This window comes from Erpetoichthys calabaricus, chromosome 9 (genome assembly GCF_900747795.2).
Source record: "Erpetoichthys calabaricus chromosome 9, fErpCal1.3, whole genome shotgun sequence".
NCBI classification, from domain to species: domain Eukaryota; kingdom Metazoa; phylum Chordata; class Cladistia; order Polypteriformes; family Polypteridae; genus Erpetoichthys; species Erpetoichthys calabaricus.
In genome coordinates, this window is record NC_041402.2 from 117,550,564 (window position 1) to 117,575,573 (window position 25,010).

At 36.9% G+C, this 25,010-nt stretch overlaps 1 protein-coding gene across 1 annotated transcript in view; it reads right to left on the reverse strand.

Annotated features, from left to right (window-relative positions):
- Nucleotides 1-25,010, reverse strand: part of LOC114657624 (transcription initiation factor TFIID subunit 4-like) — a 458,757-nt gene that overhangs the window by 157,050 nt on the left and 276,697 nt on the right. The window contains exons 9-11 of the mRNA XM_051932232.1: nucleotides 17,398-17,567; nucleotides 7,444-7,574; nucleotides 5,725-5,850 (exon numbers count right to left, since the gene is read on the reverse strand). Coding sequence (XP_051788192.1) covers nucleotides 5,725-5,850; nucleotides 7,444-7,574; nucleotides 17,398-17,567 — 427 coding nt within the window. The remainder of the gene's footprint in view (nucleotides 1-5,724; nucleotides 5,851-7,443; nucleotides 7,575-17,397; nucleotides 17,568-25,010) is intronic.

Sequence of the window (25,010 nt, forward strand, 5' to 3'; positions counted from 1 at the left end):
CACACAAACTATAATTAGCAAGACATAAATGAATTCTCACAATTACATTTCATACAAATCTTTTGTACTCAATATGATAAAAAAAATGTATGCATAACAGCAAGAAGTTTTACTTTAATGCTTTTACATATTAGGATAGTTAAAATATACTGTAAACAAATAAAACTGAGAAGAAAACAATTAGCTATTATTACTGGTTGCGACAAAGAATTAATTTTACAGGTACATCACTAATTTTGTGTTGCCAATCTATCAACAGAGTCACAGAAGGTACAAAATATTTGAACTAGACCAGCAGTTCTCAAACTCAGTTCTGGGGATCTACTGTGGCTGCAGGTTTTTGTTTCAGTCAATGTCAATGTCAATTTATTTATATAGCACATTTAAACAAACATAGTAATGCTGTGGCCAAAGTGTTTTACAAAAAGCCAGCTTGTTTTTAATTGGATTCCCTGGCTAATTAAGTGAACTGTTATGTCCCAGATTTTGTGTTTTGGGAACAATATACAAATGAGAAAACTAAGTTTGGTTAAAAAAAAAATTACTAAAATATACTAAACAGTTACAGCGGATCATCTTCTTCCATATCTTTCTGTCTTCTGTATCTTGTTCTGTTACACCTATCACCTGCACGTCCTCTCTCACCACATCCATAAACCTTTGCTTAGGCCTTCCTCTTTTTCTCTTGCCTGGCAGCTCTATCCTTAGCATCCTTCTCCCAATATACCCAGCATCTCTCCTCTGCACATGTCCAAACCAGCGCAATCTCGCCTCTCTGACTTTGTCTCCTAACTGTCCAACTTGAGCTGACCCTCTAATGTACTAATTTCTAATCCTATCCATCCTTGTCACACTCAATGCAAATGTTAGCATCTTTAACTCTGCTACCTCCAGCTCTGTCTCCTGCTTTCTGGTCAGTGCCACCGTCTCCAACCCATATAACATAGCTGGTCTCACTACCATCCTGTAGACCTTCCCTTTCACTCTTGCTGATATCTGTCTGTCACAAATCACTCCTGACACTCTTCTCCACCCATTCCACCGTGCTTGCACCTCTTTTCCACAATCCCCATTACTCTGTACTGTTGATCCCAAATATTTAAACTCATCCACCTTCGCCAACTCTACTCCTGGCATCCTCACCATTCCACTGACCTCCCTCTCATTTACACACATGTATTTTGTCTTGTGCCTACTGACCTTCATTCCTCTCCTCTCTAAAGCATATCTCCACCTCTCCAGGGTCTCCTCAACCTGCTCCCTACCTATCACTACAGATCACAATGTCATCAGCAAACTTCATAGTCCATGGGGACTCCTGTCTAATCTCGTCTGTCAACCTGTCCATCACCATTGCAAATAAGAAATTATTTAATTAATCATTATTTACTAATTAGTGGGTCTGACGCTAAAGCAGTTGCAGTGTTTGCCAGGGTGTCTGCTCTGCTCATTTTTAATTGTCATTATTAACATGCAATGAAGGGAGCAAACTGCAAAGAAAAAGGGCAAAATATAATGAAATGAACAAAAGAGAGTTAAGCATTTAAAGCAAAAATAGAAATATTTCTAAATGTTTCATAAATGTAAAAATCATGCTTCTGTGCTTTTCTGAATGTAGAATAAGACAAGAGAAAACAATACAAGCAAATTAAAAGACATCAGTGTTATCAGTTGTTGTCACTGATTATGAATCTGGTTGCAACAGAAACCTGAAGCCACAGTGGGCATCCAGGACTGACTTACAGAACCCCTGAACTACATACTTAAAGATATAATCACATGGAAACAGAGTAAATATGGCATTTTAAATTTAACACATTTAACACAGCTGATAGGTTTTAGGAACAATTTCTCTACAGGACAAAATCACAAGGTTTAGCAGTTTACTTGCATTGGAGTATTTATTTTCCACAAACAATAAACAGACTAACTTTGCTGATGTACATAATGTGTACCCAATGTCACCCTTTTTTGTGAATTAGGAGATCTTGTGCTTGTTTTCATCTGTGTACAAATTTAATTCTTTCTGCTGCATTTGTTCCTAAACATACATTTCTTGCTGCCACAAAGGGGCAGTGCAGTATTTGTTTTATACGTGTTTTTTTTATTTTGTTCAAAACCCCTCCCACCACATTCTTTTTCAGCTGCATAGGTGCAATGCTGAGTTCATAACTGGAACCAGCTGAAAGGGTTTTGTATTTATTTTACAGCATAGGCAGTGGCACTTAGCATAAAATAATATATATAAATGCAAGAAAAAAGCATTCCTAAATTAATAAACTTAAAATTTAAGGCAATCCAGAATGGATGAATAAAGAGCCAAGAAAGAAAGAAACTGCAAATTAAAAAGCAGCTGTAAAAACATGTACAAGAAAGTAAATTATATTATTAACCATCAGACATATAATTACATGAGAGCAATAGTTAGAAAGGATATTAGAAGTGCTAAAATGCACTTAGAGAGGAATATCATGGAAAAAGCAAAAGCTGAGCAGAAGAGGTTCTTTCGATCTTTTAGGTGTAAAATAAAGGGCAAGGATGGAGTGAAGTGTATTAGGTATAGTATAGGTGAAATTAAATATATAAAAAGCAAAACACAAAATGCCAATAATCACCCAGGAGTTGCAGAAACTACCAAAGAGGCACTGTGTGATTTGTAAATAAAAGATAGAGAAGTGCTAATATGATTAACACTAGAATCCTTGAAGCCTACAAAAAAAAACTCGTAATCCCTGGCCACCTTAAATTCCTTTGCACCTCTTCATTGGCGTCTTTTGTTTTGTGAATGTGTCGATTAGAATAAGCAGCCTACTATCCCATCCCCTTACTGCCGCAGCTCAAGTCCAACAAAAAGTTCTCCGAGCTTATGTCTGTTAATCTGGGTGTGAGGTGCCTGAAGTTGTATAGGGTAAATAATACATCATTATTTGGAACACATGCATTTCATGTGTGTTCTGTGTCTATAACGATCTGGGTAAATGTAGGATGACATGAAATGCTAGGCAAGAAATGTTGAACATATACCTAAAACAGAAACTTTTTTCATATCATAGTACTAATGACAAAATTTTGACATCAAGTGTATAATGTGTGAAGACTGAAGTCCAAATATCAAATAAACACTTTCACAAAAGGTACAAATATAACAAAACAAGTACGCTTTTATTCAAGAATATAACCATAGAAAAAGAAATCGGGTTAGGGTACGACGCTGACACAACTGCTTGGGTGGTGCAGTGATAAGAACTACTGACTCATAATCAAGAGGTTGTGGGTTTGATTATGGGCGCTTCCTAGATTTAACGTTTTGAGTAGTGAGCTGTTCATATTGTTACTATTATAGAATAAAAAAAATACATTTGATTTGAGTCTGTAACAGCCAGTGTAAATGTATGGTACTTGTAAATGTTAGCATTTTTGATTTTTTATTGTTTCATTCTCTCAGTCACGTTAAATGATCCCCCCAATCTGACACTGCTGTTTTCAAATAAAAAGATATAACAGAAATGAACTCAGATGAGGATGAGGGTTCTACATCTGAGAAAGAAACAGAAGCCCTCTCTGCAAGAAATGTCCACACACACACAGCACCAGGCATAAAAGCAAAAGATGGCCATTTGGATGCAGCAACAGGTTGGGCGTCATCCTGCCAGCTGACGTGTATGTGCCCAAAAAATAAGTCTTACTGCATTTTCGGTACCATTGCTCGTGTACTGAAGTGTCGGCATGGCACTGCCAGATCTAAACACTAGTATGGAGAGTTGCTCGTGTACTGATGTGTCTATAGTTTCAGATGGAAGCTGCTGCTGCACTTTTCATAACTGATCTTATCCTAAATAAGATAAGAAGTGGCATTGTCAGCATGCCTATGTCGACGAAACATAGGAAGCTCTGCAGTCTACTTGTGACTTAATGCTGTTGGAAGTATATAAATATAGATTAACAACATTCGATCTGGCTTTTATATAAGTAACATATAAATGTTTTTTATATAAAGACCATCACAAAACATAATCACAAACAGGAGTTTGCACAATACCATGGCGAGATCAGTTTGCCCCGCTGCTTCATTGAAAGACATGCATGTGGCAGATTCACTGGCAGGATGACACCCAACCTGCTGCTGCATCCAAACGGTGCCATCTTTCGCCTTTGCACATGGTGCAGCTGCGTTGTTCTTATGTGTGACTGGACGTTTATTGTGAGGAGGACTTCTGTTCTCCTTCTCTAAATGTAGAACCCTCATCCTCATCTGAGTTCACCTTTATTATAGCATGTCTTTATTTGAAAACTAGCAGTGTCATATCATGGGACGCGTGAGCGTGACAGAGAATAAAACTGAATTAAAAAAAAAAAAAGCTAACAAGTACAATAAATTTACACTAGCGGTTACGGATTCAAATCAAATGTATGTTTTTATTGTATAATAGTAATAAAAATAGTAGCTCACTACTGAAAATGGTAAATGTTGGAGGACCCGGGAATCAAACCCACAACCTCTTGATTATGAGACAGCAGTTGTTACCTCTGCACCAACCAAATGGACATATCTACTTTGTACTTTAAGCCAACTTCTTTTTCTACGGTTATATTCTTGAATAAAAGCGCACTTGTTTTGTTATACTTGTACCTTTTGTGAAAGTGTTTACGTGATATTTGGACTTCAGTCTTCACACATTATACACTTCATGCCTACATCTTGTCAATTTTTACTAAAACATGAAAAATGCTTCTATTTTAGATATGTGTTCAACAACCCCTGCCTCACATTTCCTGTCATCCTACATTTACATAGATCGTTGTAGACATGTAACACACAGGAAATGTATGTATTGCAAATAACAATATATTATTTACCCTATACAACTTCAGGCACCTCACACCCAGAAAAGCAGACTTGAGCTCTGAGAATCTTCTGTGCGATTTGAGCTATGTCGGTGGCAGGATGGGATAGCAGGCTGGTTGCTGCTTGTGCTGATCGACACATTTGCAAAACAAAAGACGCTAACGGGGGGTGCAAAGGAATTTAAGGTGGCCCGGGATTACAAGTTTTTTCATAGGCTTCAGGGATTCTAGTGTTAAATCATAGGTTTAAAAAGTCTGTTGTGTCAACTGTTCATTTAAACTAATATACATTTGTTTAAGAAAAACTACATAGTCCTGAATGCATTCATGCAATGATTTAAATCTGAGTTTCCATTAATAAAATCATACTAGGGTAAAATCCCAGGAGTTACTCTAGGCCACTTTTTTTTCCAACATGGGCTATATAAATGATCACTACAAAGTAATAATATTCATCAGATATGAAAAATGATGTTACACTTGATACTTTTAATAAAAAGCAGCAGTGAGTAAAATTAATTACAATTGGTTAGAAGTGAAAGAGAATATATAAAGAATGAAACATTAATAATCTGCAATTTCAAATTGTGCTTGTATTCATGGTTCTTCTGTGTAAGCTGTAATTGACAAAAGTTAAACTGTTTACTTCTTGTAACCATGAGTATAGTCACTACATCAATGCCTTTGGAATTAGATCAAATAAATGATTTTTTGATATTATTGTCTGCATTTATGTTGATAAAAGTCACTGCAGGATGAAGACTTATGGTGACATTCACAAAATGAAAGTTTTGTGCTATCTATAATTGCTCATTAAAGGCATGAAACAGTCCTATCTTTTTTAATTGAATTACCAACATTAATAAAACACGCTCTTACCTTAGCAGCTTTTAATAAAATTTCTCTTTCTTGTTCATCTTTTCTCTGCTTTTCTATTCTTTCTAATTGTTCAAAGAATTTCAGCTGAGACCGGACATCTGTAGCTTGTTCATACCATTCATCATCCTGTTATGAGCAGATGAATAAACAAGATTTTTTTCATAAAGTGCGGCAGAATTATTAAGAGCATGTATTACATATTTGCATTTTCAATAATACATTTTCAAGAAAACGTCTACCTCATAATAACAACACATGCTATTTTGTACACTCCCTTCAAGGATGTGTTTAATTATACACTAAAGGAATTAAACTACCTTTGCAATAAATCCCTTGAACATACACTTCATATTTGGCTGAAAATAATTATACATTTTTGTTATATGATTTTTTTTTAATCTTCACAGATTTTAATAATCAAATTTATCTAATTTATAGCCTTCCATTTCAATAACAATGATTTTGTGAAAAGGTTCCTATTATCTATTTGTCATTTTAAGGTGTAGTACTAGGGTGTTTTACCATATCAGCCATTATGGAGGTAGCAAGAAGTCAAGCAAAATTACACCTTTATTGGCTAACTAAAAAGATTACAATATGCAAGCTTTCAAGGCTACTCAGGCTTCTTCTTCATATATCTTGCCTGAAGAAGAGGCCTGAGTTGCATGTTGTAATCATTTTAGGCTGATACTGTAACTCAGTTACAGAACTGCTTTACATGTTTGTTAACATGATTCTGTTTCAGGTTTTATAAATGTTCACTGAAGTTAACAGCAGGAGAATACATTCTGGAAATAAACATTTTAAATATATCAAACTACTAAGGAAACAGCACTGGACAACATAAATAATAAAATGTAAATAAAAAGAGCAAAATAAAACAATTCTGAAAATATTATTTAAATTGGTGATTTTGATAATTATAAACACTGAGTTTGACAGACCTATCTAATAAGTGATGCTAAAAAAAGCATCAGAGCAAATAGGCAGTAATTCTTTTGTTTTATTACATGTGAAGCCTTTAGATATGTTTATATATTAGGTCATAACTAAAAGCTCACAAAGCCATGGGGACTAAAAAAATAATGTGGCATATGTGATAAACTAAAAAGGAACTTGCATTAAATGCCACTACTCATGGGATAAACACTTTATTTATAAACAATATACTGTAGGTGCCACTAAACTCGGGATTTAAATTAAGGATGAAAATTCATAAGTTTATCATAACGTATCACTATTAGAGCTGCGAGTGAGGTCTTTCATATTTCTTATTCAATAATTACAGCAATTTTTTAACACCTGTTACTAATTTCTTCACATTCTCTTGTTGATGTCTTGATAGAGCAAATGAAACAACTGCCACTTTAATCAACACAGTCGTACTATTGTAGAACAGGACTTCAAAGTGATATGGAGAGACAACAGCAATATTAATGACAAAGACTTTCACCGAATTCCATCATTATCTGTAAAACATTAAAAAAATTGCAAAACAATAACCTACATACATGTATGTATGAGAGTGTGTACTGTATGTATATGTACATCACATATACACACGCATAACAGCTGAATTTTTTTCATATACAATTACTAATGCTAATGTTCTGTTTTATAAATTAGTGCAAAAAATTACAGGGAAATTTGGTTTGTTTCCCAGTGTATCAATTATTATTAACTATGTTTCATTATGCAAATAAGGAAAACTGCACTTACTTTGTAAGTTTCAATTCGGTGTTGAGCAATTACTGTCACTTTTTCCAGAACTGTTCTTAATCGCTCCTGGGTTGCATGTGAGATGAAGTTCACAGCCTCTGCGGGTACTTCAGTAACCCCATACCGTTTAGCTAACGTAAATGAGAGGAAAAAAGAAAACTGTTTTTTTTCTTTCTTTTTTTCTATCAGGAAATAATTCAGTACAGTACACTTTGTAAAGAAATATATTTTCCATAAGGTGAAAAGCTCATCAATACTGGAGGCCTTGGAGTAAACCACTGCTTTTCTGGGGAGCCAAATGACGCTCAGGATATTCTGGGAGGATTAAATCTCTCAGGTGGCTAGGAAGAACATGTTAATTTTCTAGGGCAAAGTGGAGGTTAGAATGTTACCAGGAAAAGCAGAGTGAAAATGAACAAAATTAATGTAAAAAAAAACCTTCACGGGCGGCACGGTGGCGCAGTGGGTAGCGCTGCTGCCTCGCAGTTGGGAGATCTGGGGACCTGGGTTCACTTCCCGGGTCCTCCCTGCGTGGAGTTTGCATGTTCTCCCCGTGTCTGCGTGGGTTTCCTCCGGGCGCTACGGTTTCCTCCCACAGTCCAAATACATGCAGGTTAGGTGGATTGGCGATTCTAAATTGTCCCTAGTGTGTGCTTGGGGTATGGGTGTGTTTGTGTGTGTCCTGCGGTGGGTTGGCACCCTGCCCGGGATTGGTTCCTGCCTTGTGCCCTGTGTTGGCTGGGATTGGCTCCAGCAGACCCCCGTGACCCTGTGTTCGGATTCAGCGGGTTGGACAATGGATGGATAAACCTTCACTTGAAGCACATTCAACTTATAGTATGTAACAAATTCTGAAATCTTTTTATGTGTAAACTTTAACCATTAAAAGAAGGATTACAAGGCAATTTCAATTACACTACAGTACAGCAATCTCTACAAAACATAGAAAAGCAATATGAAATATAAACAGGAACATGAAATCCAAAATGCAGACATTATGAGAAAGCACAGAGTTTTAATGTTAATGTAATGTATTGTATACTAGTAACAGTAAACTATAGATAGATAGATAGATAGATAGATAGATAGATAGATAGATAGATAGATAGATAGATAGATAGATAGATAGATAGATAGATAGATAGATAGATAGATAGATAGATAGATACTTTATTAATCCCAATGGGAAATTCACAATTAGTAACTAGTAAACTATTTTTGAATATACTGATGATGATGGTGCACTATTCTCCTGTATAGCACAGAGGTGACAACACTCTGTGACCAGAGTGAAGTGGATCCTGTAGTACAGCATGGTAGTTATTATGGTAGCATGTGGCACACATCTTTACAAATGCGATAAAACCTTATCTGTTGAATCCCTCCTACTGGATGTTAAAGATATCTAAGTTGGCTTTCCGTTATGTATACTTGTGTTACAATAATACCAAGTGCATATTTCTAGGCTTAATATTTCTACGATGAAGCATGTAGTATCTAATTGGTCATCACACAAATCCTCCACCTACTCTAGTATTTCCATTTCCATTTTATTAACACTGACCAACATAAAGGGTCTATGAGTTTTCCAAAGACCACAGTGATATATATTTTTCTCCTTCCCTTGGGCGAGTCGTTATATCAAAACTAATGCATATGTACTCCTCCCTCATTCCCTAATGTTGACCTATCAGCATTGTTAATCAGTATAATTACAGTAGATCAACAGACTTTTTCATGATACAAGTGTAATTATGGATGAAAAATGAACACTTTGTTCGTTTATTTATTTTTTTGTCTAGCCTTTCTACCTACACCTACCTGTTAAGAAATTTAGTATTTAATTGGTTATGAAGTAATGAAGGCCCAAATCAGAGTTGCATAAGTTGCACCTAGGCCATGGACATTCACTCACGGAAAGTGGAAGTGGCAGTAGGTTTTTGTTCCAACCAGTTTCCTAATTAGAACACAGGCTTTGCAGATAATCAGACTTGGTCAGTCAGTCATTTTCTAACCTGCATAGTCCTGAGCAGGGTCATGTGGACTGCTGGAGCCTATCCCAGCTGGGATAGGGTACAAGGCAGGAACATGCTCTGGAAATGGAACCAGTCCATCACATTTAAACTACACACACACCCCCAAAACCCAACCACACATGAGAGCCAATTTATTATTGCCAATACACCTAACCTGCATATCTATGGACTGTGGGATGAAACCGGAGCACCTAGAAGAAACCCAAACAGACAAGGGGGAGAACATGCAAACTCCACATCTCCTTAATGCGAGGCAGCAGTCCTACCACTGTGCCATCCATATGAGACTTGGAATTTAACTATATTGCTTTTTAGTTCTTTCATTCATCCAAGGCAAATTTTAATATCACTGTAGAGCATGGATCCTTACTCACAGTCCTAGCGGGCCACAGTGGTTACAGGTCTTCATTCACTTCAACCAATTATGATCCATTTAGTTGAACATGGAATATGTTTTTTGGGATTAACTAAACTTACTTGTTATGATTCAGAACACATAATTGTCTATTTTAGTTTTATGAAATTGCATTTAGGTTTTGTTTCAGATTTTCTTAACCAGCCCTGGGTAATAACAAAATGCAAATAACAAAGAAACCATCACCTCTCATGCTAACTTGGATAATGTTCTCAGAAAAGAAAAACATGCAAGTAATTCAATATATAATTGAATTTGTCTAGGATGAATGAAAATAGTAACAAATGCAAAGTTTCGTTATCAGCAAAGACTGTCTTCTGATTAGGAAACTGACTGGAATGAAAACCTGCAGCCACTACAGCCCTCCAGGACCATGAGTAAAGACCCCTGACCTAGGCGGTTCAATTTTATTAATGGTAGAGTAGTAGTTAATAACTGCTGTAACAGCCTAACTTAGGTGTCTTGTGTAACATATTTTTCATAGGCATTGTTAAGGAGGGAAAATTCTTTGCTTTTAAGGGTATATATAGAGAAAAATACTGTCAGAGATAAAAAACTGTTACTAGCCTTTTTAATGCCATCATATGCACAAGAAGTAATTCTGGTTCGATAATCATTCTACATTGGTTTGCTTGGGCACAATATGGATAGTGAGTCTGAAAATGCCTAAATACAGATATATAAAAATCAGCTTATGTCTCAAGGAAGTGTGGTGGCATATCATTCAAGCCAGATGTTTAAACTATGTTCACTGAGCTTTAGCAGAAATTCTATTAGTTTATAAAATCTTTTGAAGCAAGACTTCCAATTTTAACCCTAAAAGGAATGTAAATGCTATTCATCTATCCTAAAAGTAAGCTATGATTGGTAGTGACTAAAATTTTATTTCCTTTAAAGATAATGATGAATTTTAGGAATCATCAAACAGTGAAGCACTGCTCTCAAAATATGTTTTTAGCTGGTCTTAGAATTCTGTATTTACAGTACATGTCGGTAAGATTTCTAATACCGTTCCTGAATATTAACATACTCCTCTATAACCCAAACAGCCACCAAACACAGATGATGTTTCAGGCAAATATCACTAAATGTCTATGCTTTAGTTTTGATCTTTCACTGGCCAATAACACACTATCTGATTAGAAAAAGCTATTTGCATATTATTGAGCAATGAATAATCGATAAATACGATCAACAACTTGTTTACAAGCAAAAATATGTAAATACAGAAAGCCTATTTTGAATAACCTATCTTATATATATATACCCAAGCTACTTTTGCATACATAGTTGACTCACAACTCACTTCAAGGTCATAAGTAATAAGTAAAAATAATTTTAAATGAAGAGGGAATCGGGAGAATTTGCTATGCCAAAATCACAAGCCAAAGGTCGTAACAATGAAGTTGGGAAATTATTAAACAAAGCTTAGAACATGAACATGAATTGAAGTCAGTAAACTATGCAGGATTTCATATCCAAAATGGGACATGTAACCAGAACCAGAAGAGAAAAGCAATTTTGCATCCAGAAAATGCTAACCTGAAAGGTTTTCTTTTCTTTGGAAGAACTTGAAATCTTAGACAATAATGAAATGTTATGATGCTAACCTTAGCATTAATGATATTAGGTTTTGCACACTCCCGGTCATTTTGCCTGAAAATGGCAACAGAAATATTGGTGCCTATAATAAAATAATATGGCACCACGGGAGAATGTAAAAAAAAAAATGGAATACTAAATTAAGTCATGATTGAAATCACAACAGCAGCAAAATTACAAACTTTACAATGTACACATCTTTTCATCATTCAAAGATGTTCACATCCTTCATTATAATGGCATGAGCAATTTGCTCAATGGCTCTCTTAGTATTCTTGATGTTAAAATGGGATTTACTATATAATTTGCTTTTTTCAAACGACTCAGAACCAAACAAAATCTTCAAGAAGTTCATGGCTAAGCAACACTCTGGAAGCATAGCACACAGACATGGGTTTAAAAAGGGTTATGCATTCATTTAGAAGTCACATAATGCTTGAAACCAGTGGAAATATAGAAGGAATTTGGTGATTATTTGGTTATGCCAGCAATCTGCATACAGAGATTAAATCAGTTCTATGGGCTAGAGTCACTCGTAATGCCAGAATATTTTGCACATATCACAACATGTCATACTTCATGAAAGGAGGAATAAACAGTCACATATTAGAGGAGAAATACAGTATATTCATGCGGCACTGAAAAACGCAAATTGGATATAATGTTTGTATAAGTTTTTGTTAGGAAAGTAGATAAGATTTTAATAAAATAAAAATATAATAAAAAAGTGACTAACACTGGCCAACAGCAAACAATGTGAAAAATGTCCATGTAAAAAAGAAAATAAATTCTCATGTTGCATATTCCATATGTTCATTTATTCATTCATATGCTCAAAATGTGCAAAGAGCATGCATTTTTTGATTAAACAATAATGCTTACTTTCGGAAATATCAAACAGAAAAGGCGCTATCCCATAATACTGTGCTGCTAAACTAAAGATCATCTCTCCCCTTTATTTACTGATCAAGAATCTTTCTGTACTGTACTTTCTCCACAAAAACGTTGCAAGATAAAAACAAAAAAAATGACAAAGTATATGGAGTAATTAACATAAAAAATATTTTTGGTCATTTTTGGTTAGGGAATTCCTTAAAAATGTAAAGAATATCAATGAGTTGAAGAGTTGGCTGTTAACTAAACCATAAGATGATGGACGTATTGTGAAAAATAAACCATAACATTTGACACTAGAGCAAAAGGTCACAGCCATCAGAGTAGGGCAGAGATATTAATGTGGTTGACACTTCTGAGCAAGAATTATTTTTTTCTATATGATTTCAATCATTAATTGAATTTATTGTTACACTCCATAAACAGAACTCACTGTGCAGGTTAGTGGATTATCAAAATAATTTACGCTAAAACGTAAATGGACAATCCATCCTCAGAGCATAGGTAAAAGATTAATATCCACATAAAGTTAAGGGCACCATTCACAATCCACTTTATATGCCTATGGTTTTACTGTCATTCTTTTGTCCCATAGCTTATTACTCTAAAAATCATGGTCAAGCCCCAAGCTATCAGTCCTCATAACGTTTGCTCAAAATATTAATAAATAAAATAAAAAAACAAAGTGACATACAAATGATATAAAGCTCAACTACAATAGAATAGAAAAAATGCTGATGTGCCCTGCGGAAATATTTGGAAGACCAAAAGTCTCCTTGTTCTCTGCCAGCCTGTGCTAACACACTGTAGCCAAGTGATGTAGTGCTCTCCTACTAACATTTCCTCTCCAAATGGATCTGAAATGAGGTGTTCATGCTCAGACACACATGTAACCAAACACTTTTCTCTTTGTTAGCTAGCACTGGGAAACACTGTGGAGACAGTGTCATTACTATATTTTAATTGACTTAGACCTTTAAGAAAATTTTAAAAAGTACACTATGTGATTGCTGGTAGGTGTACATTCATATTTCTTCAGAAATAGCAAGGATAAGAACCAAAGCTGGTAAGAACAGAAACTTGGACAAATAAAAGTGCACAGCGCACACCGTAAGATTAGAGAGTACTGAAGATAACTCTCCATAGCAAAAAATGAAAGGAAGTCCAAAATATGCTATTATTATACACAAAGCACACCAGAAAGGATGAACAAAGGAAACACAAAAAATAAAAAACTGGAAACCAATTAACCTGCTGCTTCTCTGTACCTGCATTCATAGGTGTTAACTCTCAGTGTATCCCCTAAAGCACTTCCTTCATCTCCCAACTCAGGGCTTCTCTCTCTCTTTGACTCTGCAGTATCTCTGTCTCTCTCACACACACATACACACTTCTCTATCTTCCTTGCGTCAGTGATCCCTAAAACCAACTAAGCTCCCTACTAAGTGCTCTTGGGTTTAAAACCTGTACTAGGGTCACCAACATGCTTTGAAAAATCCTGGGGAAGCAGGCCACAGTTTTATCTGGTGGCCTCATGACCATTAAACTCCAGTGTCTTCTATTGGCATTAAAGTGCATTCTTGGGCTGCTTTACTTAATATGTTACCACAGGTTTACTTCCTTCACTAGGGGTGAGTGAGCTAGCACCTAATCAGCTGATAGGAACTTGCACCCTCCAAGTTTCAGTTATTAAAAGGAGAATATGGTGCCACTTATCTTCCAGATTGGAACAACCTTTTGCTTCTTTTGGATAGGACTTGCCTTGATCACCAGCCAACCTTCCATGTCTCCTACCTCAGTTTAATTCATGAGGTCACACATTCCAGACAACTATAGTATTGTCTGTTCTGTTGCCTGGAAGAACATTACTTGATTCCTCCTGCGTCACATGTCTTTCCCCATCTCTGTTTCATATGATCTTATAAGATCCACTCATATTCTGCCCTCTCCTGCTAGGTAACCTCTGGGAATCAAATAAACCAGTGCTATGCATCAGGGTGTGTTTATGTATAAACTTCTAGGTACAAAATGCATGGTGTTTTTGAGTTTTGTTGCAAAATATTTTGTGTTTTAAGTATAGAATTGTATATGTGTACAGAACTCTGGGCTTGTAAATGGCTGTTTGTCAGGAAAAATGGAAAACTGCACACATGCAGAAACCAGGCTTCTAACCACTGAACCAGTAGGCAACATTTAACTTTAATACCTTATATAAAATGTGTTAATCAAAAGCTTTCTTTAGCACTAGGAACATGAGTTAGAAGGTGAAATACTTTCACATGTGAGAACTGTAAATCTCATTGACATTCTTTGTGCATTACTTTTTGGAATTTGGTGACTTGGCTGTATATAACCCAGATCTTTTAAAGTTTAAATCTTTGATAATTATCTGAGGCTTGAAGGTGTAAAGTAACAAAAATAATAGTGAAAATTATTCACAACATTTTCATATTCTGCGTAGTATTAATAAAAAGGTCTTGCAGCATTCAAAGCTCTCAAGTATTCTGTTGTCAATGCTTACCAAAGACCTTTGATTATAAGTGGTAGTTTGCCAACAAACATACTCACATACTAGTGTAAACATATTTGAGGTGAGGTTAGGATACAGCACATTGCCACACCCACCACATGACAAACCAACTCAGGATCCGAGATTAAGACCCGAGTGCAGCCATGCAACGGGTGACACCTCAGCACCACACTAGTTCAGATGGAATGGAAACAGTGTGAGGTTTTTTATGGTGGCTGGAGTGCCAATTCTGCCACCAACCCCCAAATTGTTCCATACAGGTTGGAGGGCCTACATTCAGGGCTGGATGCAGATTAATGTCATACCCAGGACAGAGCAATTGCAGGTTAAGGGCCCTGCTGAAGGGCCCAACGAAGTAGAGTCACTTTTGGTGTTTACGGGATCTGAACCGGCAACCTTCCGATTGCCAGTGCAGATCCCTAGCTTCAGAGCCACCACTCCACCCCACCAAATATATTTGAGCTGTCAGTAAAATCACTAGTGATGACTATAAATACAAATATAATTATAACAACAGAAGACTGCAATGTATATCCTGGTTTTGGCAATCACTTTGCAGAAAAAAAAGAAAAAAGTGCAGTAAGAGAAAAAGTTACACTTACAAAGGTTTGTTATACTGTACATTTGGAGAAATACAAATGAAGGCATATGTCTATACTTACTCTTAAAAAACCCTTTCAGAATATCCCTCTTTATTAAATAGGACAAAATGACGGCAAACCTTCAAAGACAGTGTTATAAACAATTTATGTTACAGCCTGGGGTTTTGTGAATTCAGTGAAGCCACTGAAGAATTCATTATATTAGGAGAAAGAACTCTTAAGCATGCAAAATTTAAAGCATGGACATTAAAAAAGTCAAAATAATATGTTTGAACAGGAGTGAAATTATGAGATTAACACAGCTGACTCCACTAAACCTCCATAATAGTTGAATTTGTTGATGTAGTATGGACACTTGCATTAACCAAGGAAATTAAAATTGAAATAAGATCTTACAAATACTAGCTTTCTAACACACAGAATACAAGAATGTCTTAGAAATATACACTTAAAAAATTATTACCCTAAGTTCTTGTCTATAAGCCGCGGCTTATCTAAGGAAAAAAGTTGTGAAAATGAAAAAATAGAATATCGGCTTATACATAAGTCCGGCTTATACATCCATCGCGGGGGTTGCGTTCCAGAGCCACCCGCGAAATAGGAAAATCCGCGAAGTAGAAACCATATGTTTATATGGTTATTTTTATATTGTCATGCTTGGGTCACAGATTTGCGCAGAAACACAGGAGGTTGTAGAGAGACAGGAACGTTATTCAAACACTGCAAACAAACATTTGTCTCTTTTCAAAAGTTTAAACTGTGCTCCATGACAAGACAGAGATGACAGTTCCGTCTCACAATTAAAAGAATGCAAACATATCTTCCTCTTCAAAGGAGTGAAGCAAACAAATCAATGTCTGTTTGGCTTTTAAGTATGCGAAGCACCGCGGCACAAAGCTGTTGAAGGCGGCAGCTCACACCCCCTCCGTCAGGAGCAGGAAGAGAGAGAGAGACAGAGTTTGTTTTTCAGTCAAAAATCAATACGTGCCCTTCGAGCTTTTAAGTATGCGAAGCACTGTGCAGCATGTCTTTTCAGGAATCAGCTTTACAAAAGATAGCAACGTGAAGATAATCTTTCAGCATTTTTAGACGAGCGTCCGTATCGTCTAGGTGTGCAAACAGCCCCCCTGCTCAATCCCCATATGTCAGGATCACAGATAGTCAGCGCAAGAGAGACAGAGAAAAGTAAGTTGGGTAGCTTCTCAGCCATCTGCCAATAGCGTCCCTTGTATGAAATCAACTGGGCAAAACCAACTGAGGAAGCATGTACCAGAAATTAAAAGACCCATTGTCCGCAGAAATCCGCGAACCGCAAAAAATCCGCGATATATATTTAAATATGCTTACATATAAAATCACAATTTAAATGACCGCTACACGAGCGTGTTGACTAGGCGACGCCCAGAGCAGAAAGAACGCGCTCTGGCCGCTCCAACCGCGCCATGCGGGGAGTGAGAGAGACGCCAATATCTCACACTCTCTCCCCCCTTAAAGAAATTAAATGGGTGCGAGTGAGACCACTGACCTCCCTCCCCTTCTATTAGTTATAGGTTATAGTAGGTTCGGCTTATCCATGAGTCCGGCTTATCTATGATACGATTTTATTTAAAAATTCGTATGATTTTTGGTCTCCGGCTTATACATGAGTCCGGCTTATAGACAAGAACCTAGGGTACCTTGTTTGAATGACAATTTACAAATAAGTGTACAATAAGTGTAAAAATTCATGTAAAAAAAGACACAAAACTAACGTTAGTTGTTTATATGCATATGAGATATGCTGAATTTTAAGTATAATATAAAGTACAAGTTTTATTTACAGCTGTATATGATATTTTCAACTATATCTGAAAGCAACAAAATTTTGAGAATTACCTGTCTCTAAGATTCTTTTATGTAGGAGACCAGAAGGAAGAAAAGTTTCATCTTTACAGGATCGGATTTGAGTCCCCACTAAATCAGAGTTGGTTGCCAAAATGCGAGCATTTTCTTCATTTAGGTTAACTCCAGCCATAAAGGCTACATCATTGATATCATCATCATCTCTGTAACAAAATAAATACAAGTTCAAAATTTTATTTTTACATAAAAAATTAATACAAATACAGAAAGAAGTAAGAAAACCCAGTCTTTCCTACACTGTTGACCTGCAACCGTGTGCCATTATTTATGTTATTAGTCTGCATAGTATAACTAATTAGTAAATTCAGATGCATATGGTATTAACACAGGATAATGTTAAAGAAATGTATTCTTCATTGTGCCACAGTGCTGTTTGGATAGGCTTCATATCCTTGAGAAAATAAACTGGACTGAGAAGTGAAGAGGTAAATATGTTAAAAAGCATAACTTGTAGAGATGCTCTACTCGAATATCAGTGGATAAGAATACTGTAGACAGTCTAATTGATTGGTTTTACACATCTACAGTACAGCTCATTTAAAATATATTAAAACAATCCTTAAAGTATCTTTTCAAACCAACAAACAATTATGTAAGACAAAAACTCACACTTGTTCAAAATAGCAAATTCTATAAATATTCATTAATTTTCTTAAAAATATTTTGAAAATCCCTTTACCGGACACATTTCTAACAATTACATTTTCTTAAGCAACCATAGTCTTCTAATCATGAAAGGCATTATGTGGTATATTAAATATTCAATGTCTAGAAAAACATTCACTGTGCTATGTAGGACAAAGTGGCCATTACCCATTTTGACGGGCACATAGTGACACAAAAGGCTTGTTAAGACACTAGATTTAACAGGGATTCAGAAATTCCTGCATACGCATTTCATAGTGAATGGCTCAACAGCAGGTTATGTTAACACTTTTGGCAGCCCTGTGCTTCATTTGATAACAAAAGTATAAATCACAATTGAGCTAATACTTTTTTCTTTTTATTAATATTTATATTGATTTAATTTTGAAACAGATAACATTCCATGCAGTCAAGTCAAATTTAACAAATCAAAACAAAATTCAGCAGACACTTTTTGCAGTGATTCGTGCAGAAAAAAAAATGTACCCAAATAGACATTCATCTTAGGCCTGTGACCACAAACTGAACCTGCCTGGATATGATGGACAAAATAATGTACCAATAAGCAAGCACTGGATCTGTATCAAGGACTTTAATCTAATCACAGGAGGCTATACCTTCCTTCAAATCTAGCTACACTCATCTTTTCTTTCTCTTTTGGGGGAAGCTAAATATTAATGATTGCTTCTCATTGGGAAGCCAAAAAGCAGACAATACACTATTTTTTGGGGACCTACAGGGTGTCAATCCGCTTTCTCTGAAACCTAAAAGCTTCTGATCTGTTCTCTGTTTGGTGATCCAAAAAGCAGACAATGCACTCTTACTATGAGCTGAAACCACACAATCCACTCTCTTTGGGATGAGTAGTCATTACTCATCATTCAAAGAGCTCACAAACTTCCTTTGGCCTTGGAGCTGGACTTACTGAACTAGCTCTAAGATCCACTCTGCCAAAGCCAAGCTCTGTGCCAATGACTGAGCCCAGTCTGAGAAGCAGCATTACTTCAAGAACAGAACTTTAATATCTAACTCTTGTGCCAGACAGGGTAAAGCTTTTTCCCTGTTAAGAGATAGACAGCACAGAAAAGAACCTAACAGCATGCTCAGAAAGGCAGCATAATATTACACCACAGACAAAGAACCATGAAAGCAAAGATGAACATTGCATTCCAGTGTATGAAGGGTTCTCCACTTGAACACCGAGCAACAACAGGAACAACTCCACACAATATCAGACACCATCCCTTAAAGACTTGGTATTGTAAAACTGTTGGTAATCGGTGACAAAATTAGATTTTTAAATAGCTATTAAAAAGCCAGCCTCTTCTGTGTCATATGTTTCTCTATCTTGTCTGTTTTGCATCCTTTCTTCTATGTCAGTATTTGTGCAGTTATGTTTGCAAAACGTGGCTAACTACCACCATCCCAGATGCTAACGTGGAGCTACCCGGGTTTAGCACAGTCAGAGCGGACAGAGATGCAAGTACCTGTGGGAAGCACAAAGGAGGAGGACTCGCTCTCTATGTTAATACACGGTGGTGTAACTCTGGACATGTTAACGTCAAAGTCTCCACTTGCTGCAGGAACATCGAACTGTTGGCCGTAAGTCTGCGTCCCTATTACTTGCCCAGGGAGTTTGGACACGTCATTGTTGTCATCGTGTACATACCTCCTCGAGCGGACGTGGAGACAGCGAGTGACATCATCCATTCTGCTGTTGCTAAGTTACAAACGCAGCATCCTGAGGCGCTTGTGCTAATCGCTGGAGACTTTAACCATGTGACGCTGGACAAACCATTACCTGCCTTCTCCCAGTATGTGGACTGTAACACCCGGGGAAATAAGACTACTGATTTACTGTATGCAAACGTTAAAGACGCATACAGTGCCACCCCCACTGCCTGCGCTTGGGAAAGCAGATCATAACCAGGTTCTGCTTCAGCCTCACTACAAACCAAAAGTGAGGGTCCTACCTGCAACCACACGATCATTCAGGAAGTGGACCCCGGAGGCTGAGAATGCTCTGAGAGAATGTTTTGGAACAACAGACTGGGATATCCTGCAGGGATCACATAGTGAGAACATTGAGGAAGTTTTTGACTGCACTACTGACTACATCAACTTCTGTATGGACAATTTAGTTCCAGTAAGAACTGTATGCTGCTATGCTAACAACAAGCCATGGATTACAAGTGACATCAAGGACCTTTTGAACCAGAAGAAAAGGGCTTTTAAAGACGGTGATCAGCATGAGCTCAAGCGCGTGCAGAAGGAACTCCAAGTCCAGCTCAGGGCGGCGAAGGAGCAGTACAGGAGAAAGCTGGAGCAGAAGTGGCAGAAGAACAGCATGAAGGAAGTGTGGGATGGGATGAAGATCATCACCGGCAGCAGCTCGAAGCGGGGTACCACCATCGAGAGAGACGTGAAGAGAGCAAACCAAATGAACAACTTCTTTAACAGGTTTGACCACCCTAACCCACTCTCACTCTCACCTCGGAGTACTGCACCCTCCACACATCCTTCTGCTGATACCAGCATAGGAGAGACATCCCCACCCATAATTACAACAGCGCAAGTGAGCAGAGAGCTGAGGAGACTTTGTGCCAGCAAAGCAGTGGGTCCAGATGGAGTATCGCCACGACTGCTGAAGGTCTGTGCATCGGAGCTGGGGGGTCCTCTACAGCGCATCTTCAACCTGAGCCCGGAACAGAGGAGAGTCCCGAGGCTTTGGAAAACATCTTGCATCACCCCAGTCCCAAAGGTATCACGTCCTAGTGAACTGAATGACTTCCGGCCTGTTGCTCTGACATCACATGTGATGAAGACCATGGAGAGGCTGCTGCTTTACCACCTGAGGCCACAGGTTCAACACGCCCTCAACCCTCTGCAGTTTGCATATCAGGAGAAGGTGGGAGCGGAGAATGCCATCATCTATATGCTACATCGATCCCTATCTCACTTGGACAGAGGCAGTGGTGCTATAAGAATTATGTTTCTAGACTTCTCTAGCGCCTTCAACACAATCCAACCTCTGCTCCTTAGGGACAAGCTGACAGAGATGGGAGTAGATTCATACCTGGTGGCATGGATCGTGGACTATCTTAAAGACAGACCTCAGTATGTGCTTCTTGGGAACTGCACGTCTGACATAGTGGTCAGCAACACAGGAGCACCACAAGGGACTGTACTTTCTCCGATCCTGTTCAGCCTATATACATCGGACTTCCAACACAACTCGGAGTCCTGCCACATGCAAAAGTTCGCTGATGACACTGCTATTGTGGGCTGCATCAGGAGTGGGCAGGAGGAGGAGTATAGGGACCTAATCAAGGACTTTGTTAAATGGTGCGACTCAAACCACCTACACCTGAACACCAGCAAAACCAAGGAGCTGGTGGTGGATTTTAGGAGGCCCAGACCCCTCATGGACCCTGTGATCATCAGAGGTGACTGTGTGCAGATGGTGCAGACCTATAAATACCTGGGAGTGCAGCTGGATGATAAATTAGACTGGACTGCCAATACTGATGCTCTGTGTAAGAAAGGACAGAGCCGGTTATACTTCCTTAGAAGGCTGGCGTCCTTCAACATCTGCAATAAGATGCTGCAGATGTTCTATCAAACGGTTGTAGCGAGTGCCCTCTTCTACACGGTGGTGTGCTGGGGAGGCAGCATTAAGAAGAACCCTCACGCCTGGACAAACTGGTGAGGAAGGCAGGCTCTATTGTTGGCATGGAGCTAGACAGTTTGACATCTGTGGCAGGCTCCTATCAATTATTGAAAATCCACTGCATCCACTAAACAGTGTCATCTCTAGACAGAGGAGCAGCTTCAGCGACAGACTGCTGTCACTGTCCTGCTCCACTGACAGACTGAGGAGATCGTTCCTTCCCCAAACTATGCGACTTTTCAATTCCACCCAGAGGGGGTAAACTTTAACATTATATAAAGTTATTGTCTGTTTTAACCTGCATTATTATCAATCTTTAATTTAATATTGTTTTTTGTATCAGTAAGGTGCTGCTGGAGTATGTGAATTTCCCCTTGGGATTAATAAAGTATCTATCTATCTATCTATCTATCTATCTATCTATCTATCTATCTATCTATCTATCTATCTATCTATCTATCTATCTATCTATCTATCTATAACCCTTGTGTTTATCAATAAATTATATTATTCTGTTTCTAAAAATTTGTGAACTTCAGTTACTTTGATACAAGTCAAATGGCCAGAAACCCCCTTATACAGAAGAAGGGAAAGACAATAAATCAGGAGTCTTATCAAATTAGTGAATCAATTACCGACATTGCCAGGCAAAACTGGTAATTAATAAACTGAGTGATCAATTGAGCTTTTCCAACAGCTACCAGACTTTTTAACACTTGAAAAAGAATAAAAGAATTAGTCCAAACTTGATTATTTTATTTCAAATCTGAATTGGTTGTGTATACAGTGCAAATAATGTCTGTTGAATAGGCTAACGTTGATATGTTGTATTGATTGATAACCACAGTAAATATTTTAAGTTAGTACAAAAAATTTAAATAAAAAAACACCAGATGGTATATGTAATATTTCACAAACTTTAGACATTTGAAGTCTGAATAACGTAAGAAAAAAGGACAAAAAAGAAAAATTTGGAATATATATTAATCACCTTCACTAAACTAACCTAGATAAATTTAAAGGTTTTGAAAACTTTAATTACTACTGGTATTTCCGTTTTCCAAACACTCTACATTTTTTATAGTCCTTGGTATCTTAAATGGCTAATGCCAAATTAAACTCAACAAACATGTTTTTAAGTTGATTCACAAGTTTTAAGATACTGGGTATAATTGGAGGCACCAAATTAGCTACAAACGTTTGAAGAAGGACTTTCTCTGTTATCATTATTCTTTGATAATTAAAAGAGCTTGTTTCTCTTGACCCATTTTCAAATAGTAAAGGCACTGCCTTCTCATGCACAATTCCTGTTGCCATTCAAGGCTATCAAGCGCCAGGCACTTGTTAAACCAAAAGCCAACACTGAAGCACCTGTAATTATGCATCTAATGGAAGTATCATATCATATATAGAACATCTTGCTACTTGTACTAGGTTCACCCGAGAAATTACTTTATAGAATTTCTTGCTGGAGCAGAGTGCCATTGACATATGAATGAAAAGTAAAAGGCCAAAAGGCTCAAGTAGCATGCCAGAGCAAGACCACTCTTCTAAATTTTAATAATTTAGACTAAAGTTAAATTGTCCTTTCTTGTCCTTTGTAGCAAGTATTCTTTTATAGTTGTTCATAGACACACAAAAGGAAAACAGTTATTTTCTCAAGTTGGATTTGTGACCCTTTTCTTCACCACTTAATAGTCACCCGATTTTATCTTGTACAATTTAACAAATTTAAATTCTGTTTAACTTTACACACATCATTATGACAAATTACATTTATCATACATCTTTATATTATCTTCTATTTCCATTTTTAAGTGTAAGTATACATAAAGTCAATTCTAGACCTAACTTAAGTATTTACATTTTTTTTAAAAAAGAGGTAAATTCTTTTCAGTGTAATGACATAGCACTATTCCATACTAGATCTCAAAAGGATAATTTAAAGCAAATGTGTTTTAACTGTTCGTCAAGGAGATGAACAGTAATACTAACAATTCAGATAAACAACTACATTATAAAGAAATCCAAAGCGGTCTTTATTTATGAAGCAAATGTGTATGTCAGCGGCTAAATGAAATTTAAATAAAATAGATTAACTTGTATATTTGATTTGCCTCAATAAGTAACAATTATACAGGGTAATGTAATCCAATTTTGACTCGAAACATACAATTTCAAGTTGGTTATAAAGAAAGAAATAAAATGAAGTAATAACACAATATCTGTATTAAAAAAAAAAAAAAAATGTGTTCTGCTTTAGCAGCTAACTTGCCTTCCAGCAACTAGCACATTCTGCACACATGCTGGGAATGTTCAGGAAAAGTAGTCAGCATTCTGAGGATTAATACAGGTTTCCTGCTCGGCACCTTCAGGCTCAATACCAAGACATTTATTTGTCCTCCGGAGAGGTTATGGGTTGAAATGCAAAGATGGAAACAGAATTCTTTTGTTCGGGCAAATATAGCATTAGGTTCAACTAGGATGCCTTTTGCTGGTTTGCAAAGAAAAATTCTAAATTTGTGCACAATAATTTACATTTTCATAGACAGTCAAGTGTATGGAAATGATATTCCAATTATTGGCCAAGAGATTCGCTGACTGTAAAGCAAAACTGACAAAAAACAAGCACAACTTAATTACAAAACTCACTAAAGATTTATTGATGTATCAGTCAGTGTCAAAAGCAATTGCTTTGCACCCCAACAGGAACAGAATGACTTGAGTAAACCTAAACTACACTGCATGTTACCCAAAACTCTTGTACTCTACCTCTAATCCTCCACGGTGCAAATGTCAAAATTCAAGGCAAGTGTATACTATGCATAGTAATACGAAAACAGATTTCTCTGATGTAAAATTAAGAGTTAAAATATGCACTGTAAAATATTATATTTAACAAATTAAAGAGAATTACTTTTGTTATCTTATGGCTGGATCTTTAACCTTCACCACATAATTACATTGATCACAACTACTTCCATACACAATACAATTACTGCATTTAAAATTAATAGTCTTCTAAGTGAAGATCTGGTTTGATAGAGATTTTAAGTTCTCCCAATTTGGTCCATTTCAAATGTTCTTTTAACTAGAATTCAAAACATCCATGTATCCAAATGGCAACCCCTACAAGACCCAAGGCGAAAGGTGGCATGGCTCTACCTAACTTTCAATTTTATTACTGGGCAGTAAATATACAAGCTATAAAAACCTGGACATAGGCACAATTAGATGAACATACACAGGCTCGGTCTGCAATAGAAATAAA